The sequence below is a fragment of the Solanum lycopersicum genome, chromosome 4 (genome assembly GCF_036512215.1).
Source record: "Solanum lycopersicum chromosome 4, SLM_r2.1".
Lineage (NCBI taxonomy): Eukaryota > Viridiplantae > Streptophyta > Magnoliopsida > Solanales > Solanaceae > Solanum > Solanum lycopersicum.
This window is the reverse complement of record NC_090803.1, coordinates 28,934,082-28,942,344: the sequence shown is the minus strand read 5'-3', so window position 1 is coordinate 28,942,344 and position 8,263 is coordinate 28,934,082. Positions and strand designations below refer to the sequence as shown.

Sequence of the window (8,263 nt, the reverse complement as noted above, 5' to 3'; positions counted from 1 at the left end):
GATCATTACGTAGTTCATGTGGATAAATTTCTTTTAAAAGAAAAATACGACATTTGTTTAACTTGAAAATACCATTAAAATCAAAATGACCAAAATAAAAACATCAAAGTGTTTAAGATTAAAACACAATTTGATGAACTAAAAAGAAAATAATAATAATAAAAAAAAATCCATCTCCGACATTTCCTTATCATCAATTTCCTCCTAGGCTAGAGTAGACCTTGAACAAAGATGTCGGCAGATGTGGGGCTAATGCACGCGCCTGTCGACCGAGGATCTCATCACTTCGATGGAGATGACTACCATAAACATCAATCAAGATCTCTGTCAACTGAAGCACTTGTCCTTCCGCCTCCTCCATATTCTCTTGACAATTCTCCAACCATTCTTCAGTAGTGACAATTGCGTCATCATATGTTCTTCATATGCTTGAAGCTCTTGAATTTGGATATGAAATTCTTCATGCTCTTACATCCATTGATTTCTTTCGGTCGCCACTTTTTCTTGGTACAATGTGAAATGGTTTGCGATGTCCCTTTCTCCTTCCATAGAGGCTTTTAAATGATTTTGTAATATAGCTTGCGCATGTATTAAGAGGCTCTTTTCTTTCTTATATTCTTCCTCCAGTTGCTCCAAAGCACCTGTGATAATGCCCAAATCTTCATGTAGGGTTCGAATAGTAGATAGATGCTTCTTTTCAACCTTTTTTTCAATCAATGTAACACTTTCCTCGAAGGTTGCATCACGTCGAGCCAACTCTTCTTTAACATTTTTAGGTCATTGCTTAGGATATCTAAACTAGACCTATAATTTCTTTCCACCTCGAGTTGGACCTCCTTGATTCTTACTTCAATTTCCTCTTCTCGATCTATGATTTCTCACGCTGATCCTTCGTGCATTATTTATAAAGGGGCTTTATCAAAGAACCAATTTATGTATAAGGGGTCAACTTCTCCTTCAACACGATCATCAACCATAGCTTTCAAACTTAAAGTTAAACTACCACCCCAAATCTTTTGAGCTTCTTGATATACCGTGGTTTCACGGTATAATTAATACTTTTTCCTTAAGTTTAGTGTGTCTGAAAGTCTTTTTGTGCTAGTTTTTATATGAGTTTCTCTTTGTTTTGCAGGAAATCTGTCCAAAGTTGAATGCGGAGATTTTGAGTGAAGAAATGTAGAAGAGACCACCTATGGAGCTGATGACGGTCCGTCGTGCTTGTGACGGTCCGTAGGTGGAAGTATAGAGAAGCTACTGAAGGAAGATGGGGAAGTCTAACAAAGTGTGGGGTTACGTATCTTGTGACGGTCCGTCGTGGCTATGACGGTCCGTCCTGCAGGATCGTCATGAAGTTTAGAGAAGTGATCCCTGTACCCAGATTCCAAGAGTTGAAGTGTTTTGAAACGAAGACCCTTAACGGACCGTTGTGCCTATGACGGTCCGTCATACTTGCCGTTGAGGGGAATGAAGAGAGCAGCAGAAGAAATTGCTAAGTATGGGACGACGGAGTCCATTACGGTCCGTCATGACCACGACGATCCGTCGCGAGGTCCGTCGACACAGCCGCGTTTTGACAGATTTCGAGCAATTAGAATCCTTGTTTAGTTAGGTTTTTATTTTTTTATAAATAATTCGAAAAACCTCATTTTTGGGGAAGACTCTGCTAGATTAGACAACATATTATTAGACTCTTTGTATTAGTGTTTTGATTTGGAGATTCTTACGAGTGATTTGTGGTGATTAATCAAGCAAACTTTCGGATATTATTCTTTATCATTGAAGTAAGTACATGAATTCTTATTTAATATATTTGAATATTGTGTTTATGGCTATGAGTAACTAAACTCCATAACTAGGGTTGTGGGAACCATAGGCAAATAATGAGATAAACCCTAATTAAAAGAACAATTCTAGAATAGTGTCTTGCATGTATTAATAATTCTTTCGTTTAGAAGTCTTTTTAACGGATGGCCAATGTTAGAACTTGCCTTAATGCTACTTGCCGGACCAAGGAGGTAGATAATAGGAAAAGAATTATTAACATAGATTTAGTGTATACTATCTAATAGGCTAGTATTGATTGGTACGAGGTATTAAATTAGTCAAATATCGAATACGATGCTTAATATGAGGTAAGGATAAGGGTTAGGATAGCAACACACGTAGCCGGACCAAGGTGCGGAGTGAGATTTTCTAGATGCCAGACAAAGAATTTAGAAATACATAACTTATCACTTTGCATGCAAGATACTAGGAAAGAATTGTTATAGTTAGAGTTATCAAGTTATGAAACTGTGGGGAACACGTAAACCCTAGTTACTTTGATTAATTGATTAAAACCCAACATTAAAAGTTGTTAAGTGGCTCTTTCAAGTTCGTGGTTTATTTTCACTTATTTAGAGATAGAACCCCCCTTTTTATATTTTTACTTTCCAAGGAAGTTATTGACCAAACGATAGTAATAATAGGTTGAGGTTAAGTCTAGACTATTTTCCTCTTGGGAACGATCCCAACCTCACTAGTTGGGTTATTTACTTGACATGACCGCTTTACTTCTCATTTGAGAAGTATGTTTGAGCGTATCAAATTTTGGCGCCGCTGCCGGGGATTATAGGTTTTAGATTAACTTGAACTTATTACTATAGTTTGGGAATAAATGATGAGAATCCGCATAAATACATCCCAGCTCCGGTTGATGTTCATGGTCAGATGTTACCCGATGCTCCAGGTGATAATCAACAGAGGGGACAAAATCCCGCTCCATGGCCCAACGCATACTACAGAGGGTATAATAACATAGCAGATTCAGATAGGCCCACTAGTTTTGCTTCCTCTACCCACAAGCCACACTTTTGTGGTAACTAGTAGTCTGATGCAAATGCTCACTGCCAGAGGTTTGTTTTCAGGGCTACCTTCTGAGGATCCACATGCCCAAATAGCTAAGGTAAGGGCAGTGTGTAAAAGTTATGTGGGGAGGCCTGATTTGGATCTAGATGTAATAGGGCTCACAGTGTTTCCTCTCTCACTGACGGGAGAGACTGCTATTTGGTTCACTGAGCTCCCATACAACTCCATCTTTACTTGGAAGGGATGTCTTCTTAGCACGCTACTATATGGTCTCCAAGAAACTTAACCACAAAGACAGAGTTAATAACTTTGTGGCACTACCAGGAGAGTCAGTTAGTAGTTCTTGGGATAGATTCACCTCATTTCTGAGAAGTGTTCCAAATCACCGTATAGATGATGAGTCACTGAAGGAATACTTCTATCGGGGACAGGATGATAACAACAAAGCGGTGTTGGACACTATAGCAGGTGGATCTTATGGAGAATGCCCTTATGCTGAGATCGCCGAAAAATTAGAGAAAATCTCCCGGAATAACAAAGCTTGGAGTACAAGGAAGTCTGATACAGGGAGAAACACCTTCGCAGTGCAGTCCACTAACAACCCATCCACAGATGAAATTCGGGAAGAAATGGCTCAGATGAGAACTGAGCTTGGGTCGGTACTAAAACATGTCACTAGGGGTTCAGAAAAGATTAATGCAGTCAACTAATTGTCGAAACCACCGCCATAAAACGATGAGTGTTATTATGAGGAGGATTCCTATGCAGTAAATGTACAGGTCGGGGGTTTCTGACCAAGTTCTCTAGGCTCTAATCAGAAGAATTGGCGCCAAGGTCAAGGGAACCAAGGTCGGAACTATGGTAACTACAATCGTGAGGGTCCTTATGTCTGAGATGGACATTACAACCGCGACAACAACTTCAACAGGGGTAACTATGGTAATAGAAACGACAGGAATAGACCCTATGTTCTTCCTTAAAATCGTGAAGTTACTCCTAGGGATGGTGGAGGTAGTATGTCGCGAGTTGAGTATACGTTGCATAAAATGATGAGGAGGTTCGATGCTAGTGATGAGCACAATTAAGAGTTGAGAAATGATTTAGCGGGTATTGGGCAAAAAGTGTATACCATGCAATATCGATTAAGCAACTTGAGTTACAATTGGCCCAATTATCTACAACTGTGAACACACGACAACCGGGAACTCTTCCTAGAAAAACTGTCTAAAATCTGAAAAATGATGGACATTGTATGGTAGTAACTACTCGTGGTGGCAAGCAAACCATTTACCCACCTATGTCATCTGATGAGAAAAAGATGACAAAAGAATCTGATAAAGTGGTAGAAGTTGATGCTGAATTAGAGGATAACACTGCAAAAGATGTTGAAGTGCCTAAAAAGGTAACTCCTATGCCTAGGCCACCACCCCCATTTCCTCAAAGATTATTGAAAAAGACCGAGGATGGAAAATATCGGCGTTTTATAATAATGTTGAAGAGAGTTTCTATCAATGTCCCTTTGGTAGAAGCTTTAGAACAAATGCCCGGTTACGCCATGTTTATGGAAGATCTGGTCACAAAGAAAAGATCGGTCATCTTTGAAGATGATGATACAATGCAGCATTGTAGTGCTATTGCTACAAGATCTCTGGTCCAAAAGAAAGAAGATCCGGGTGCGTTCACTATTCCTTGTACAATCGGGCTATTACATTTTGCGAAAGCATTATGTGATCTGGGGGCAAGCATAAATCTCATGCCCCTCTCGATTTACAAGAAGTTGGGTTTGGGTGACCCAAAGCCCACTGCGATGCGGCTACTGATGGCTGATCGAACAGTAAAACGGCCTATAGGGATACTCCACGATGTGCTAGTAAAAGTGGAGTCATTCATATTTCCAGCAGATTTTGTTATTCTTGATTGTGAGGTCGATTTTGAAGTGCCCATTATTCTTGGGAGGCCATTCCTGGCTACATGAAGAGCCTTAGTAGACATGGAAAAGGGGCAGATGAAATTTTGGTTGAACAATGAGGAAGTGACCTTTAATATTTGTAAATCCATGAGACAGAGTGGTGAGCTCAAATCGGCATCTGCTATATCCTACAACATAGGTGAGACATCTGAGACACAAATAGAAAAACGTCTAGGTGTAGAAGCATTAGTGGCAGTAATAATGGACTTTGATAGCGATTGCATTGAAGAGTATGAGTCATTAGTTGCGGCTCTTGACCGAGGTGATGTTTGGTTTAAACCAAACAAATTTGAGCTTGATATGAAATATCACGAGTCCCCACCCGCGAAACCATCGATAGAGGAGGCTCCAAAAGTTGAATTAAAAGCTTTCCCACCTCATCTTAGGTATGAACTCTTAGGAAATAGTGACACTTTGCCGGTAATTATTGCATCAGACCTGGATGATCAACAAGTTCAAAGTTTGGTGAAGGTACTAAAAAGGTTCAAAAGAGCTTTTGGGTGGACTATTGCGAACATTATTGGTATGCCTCCTGGTATTTGCTCTCATAAAATCAAACTCATGCCTGATCATAAGCCGAGTATTGAGCACCAGAGACGCTTAAATCCTCCTATGCAAGAGGTCGTGAAGAAGGAAATCATTAAATGGTTGGATGCCGGAGTAATCTACCCAATCACCGATAGTAGTTGGGTATGCCCGGTTCACTGTGTACCTAAGAAAGGTGGAATGACTGTGGTCCCCAACGAAAAAAATGAACTTGTTCCAATAAGACCGGCTACTAGTTGGAGGGTGTGTATGGATTGCCGTAAACTAAACTCATGGACTTAAAAAGACCATTTTCCTATGCCCTTCATGGATCAGATGTTTGATAGACTTGCCGAAAAAGCGTGGTACTGTTTTCTTGATGGATATTTGGGGTATAATCAGATTTCTATTGCACCAGAAGATCAAGACAAAACCACCTTCACTTGTCCATATAGGACCTTTGCGTTCAGAAGAATGTCGTCTGAGTTGTGCAATGCACCCGCAACATTTCAGAGATGTATGATGTCGATATTTTCTTACATGGTGGAGGATACTATAGAAGTCTTTATGGATGATTTTTCTGTGGTTGGTGATTCATTTGAGCGGTGTCTACCCAATTTATCTGAGGTCCTTAAGAGATGTGAAGAATGCAATTTAGTACTAAACTGGGAAAAGTGTCATTTCATGGTGAAAGAGGGTATTGTGTTGGGTCATCGCATTTCCGAAAAAGGCATAGAGGTTGATCAAGCTAAAGTTGAGTTAATAGAGAGACTTTCCCCACCAATCTCTGTGAAAGTTGTGAGAAGCTTTCTTGGGCATGCAGGTTTTTACTGGAGATTCAACAAAGACTTTTAAAAGATGGCACACACGTTGTGCAAACTGCTGGAGAAAGATTGTAAATTTTGTTTTGATGAATCTTGTCTTAAAGCATTCGGTGAGCTAAAAGAAAAATTTGTATCTGCGCCTATCATTATTTCCCCGGATTGGAACAGTCCATTGGAGGTGATGTGCGATGCTAGTGGGGTAGCTCTTGGTGTAGTACTGGGACAGAGGAAAAACCAAGTCCTTCACCCCATCTACTATGCTAGTAAAGCCCTAAATGAAACTCAGAAGAGCTACACAGTGACTGAGTAAGAACTCCTTGCAGTAGTTTTTGCTTTTGAGAAATTTCTCTCCTACTTGCTAGGCACTAGAGTTATAGTGCATACTGACCACTCAGCATTGAGATATTTGATGGTAAAGAAGGATGCGAAACCTAGGCTGATTCATTGGGTATTACTGCTACAAGAATTTGACTTTGAAGTGATGGATAGAAAAGGAGATGAAAACCAAGTTGTTGATCACTTGTCTCTTCCAGAGGATGAAGCTATGAGAGAGTTAGGGGATAAGACTGACAATGATGATACTTTCCCCGATGAACATGTATTAGCCGCTTCACAAGACTTAATTCCATGGTTCGCAGATTTTGCGAACTATCTGGCTACTGATATTGTTCCACCAGACTTGTCCTTTCACCAAAGAAACAAGTTCATGTACGATGTGAAGAAGTTATTTTGGGATGAACCATACTTGTATAGGAGTTGTGCCGACGGGATTATTCGGCGTTGTGTGCCAGAATGTGAGATGTTGAATGTGTTGGAGGCATGCCATTCCTCATCCGTTGATGGACATCACAGTGATATCTGAACCACTCATATGATAATACAATGTGGTTACTATTGGCCAACTCTTCATCAAGATGCTCATGGGTTTGCTAAAGCATGTGACAGATGCCAACGAGATGGCGGTATTTCAAGAAAGCAAGAGCTCCCTCTACACCCCATTCTTGTGATTGAGTTATTTGATGTTTGGGGTATTGACTTTATGGGCCATTTCGTGAGTTCTCATGGGATTAAGTACATTCTAGTAGTACTTGATTATGTATCTAAATGGGTCGAAGCAATAGCCCTCGCAAACAATGAAGGGAAGAGTGTCACTGCATTTTTGAAAAAGAATATATTCTCTTGTTTTGGCACCCCAAGGGCCATTATCAGTGATGGGGGCTCCCACTTGTGCAACAGATTGTTCAAGGGGTTATTGGAGAAATACGGGGTTCGCCATAATGTGGCCACTCCTTACCACACTCAAACTAGTGGGCAAGTTGAAGTGTCGAATCGGGAGATCAAACAGATATTGTCCAAAACAGTGAATGCGAGTAGAACGGATTGCTCAAGGAGGCTTGATGATGCTCTTTGGGCCTACCAGACAGCATATAAGACTCCCATAGGTATGTCTTCATACCAACTTGTATATGGGAAAGCTTGTCATCTTCCGGTTGAGTTAGAGCATAAATCCATGTGGGCTATGAAGAAGTTAAAAATGGATTGGAGCGAAGCTGCAGAGCAACGGTTAAATGGGTTGAATGAACTTGATGAATTTCACCTTAAAGCCTATGAAAGCTAAGCCCTATACAAAGAAAAGATGAAGAAGTAACATGACAACAAAATTAAAAAACAAGAGTTTATGGTCGGAGATTTGGTGCTTTTATTCAATTCCATATTGCGCTTGTTTCAAGGCAAACTCAAGTCCAAATGGACTGGTCCTTAAACGGTTACCCAACTATTCCCTCATGGAGCGGTTGAGTTGGAAACTAAGGATGGTGTGAGGTTCAAGGTGAATGGATAACGCATAAAAATCTATTTCGGGCATGCTGAATCGGCGAATGAAGTGATAGAGGCATACCATCTTGATTAAGTCTGAGTAATCAAGTGTCCCTAGTCGTGCCGCAACATTAAATCAGGCGCTTGTTGGGAGGCAACCTAATACTTATTATCTTTTTAGTAATGGTAGCATTTTTCCATTAATGGGTTTTAAATTTGCAGGCACATCACCAGGAAATTCTGTAGAAATTACTCTGTAGCAGTCACTGACGGACAGATCGAC

The 8,263-nt window shown here is 40.4% G+C and overlaps 1 protein-coding gene across 1 annotated transcript; it reads left to right on the top strand.

Annotated features, from left to right (window-relative positions):
* The first annotated feature begins 231 nt into the window (after positions 1 to 231).
* Positions 232 to 7,027, top strand: LOC138348051 (uncharacterized). The gene is made up of 6 exons (XM_069296658.1): positions 232 to 392; positions 2,646 to 2,857; positions 4,107 to 4,438; positions 4,913 to 5,605; positions 5,678 to 6,164; positions 6,528 to 7,027. Exons 1-6 carry the CDS (start codon positions 232 to 234, stop codon positions 7,025 to 7,027), a joined length of 2,385 nt encoding a protein of 794 aa, XP_069152759.1.
* The last annotated feature ends 1,236 nt before the right edge of the window (positions 7,028 to 8,263 follow it).

Bases quoted from the DNA above. Each gene is read 5' to 3' on its own strand.
- LOC138348051 (XM_069296658.1), top strand. From the start codon at position 232: ATGTCGGCAGATGTGGGGCTAATGCACGCGCCTGTCGACCGAGGATCT. The intron at 393-2,645 runs GTAGTGACAATT...TTATTACTATAG, and splicing joins AATTCTCCAACCATTCTTCA to TTTGGGAATAAATGATGAGA. The intron at 6,165-6,527 runs GTTTTTACTGGA...CCTACTTGCTAG, and splicing joins AAGCTTTCTTGGGCATGCAG to GCACTAGAGTTATAGTGCAT.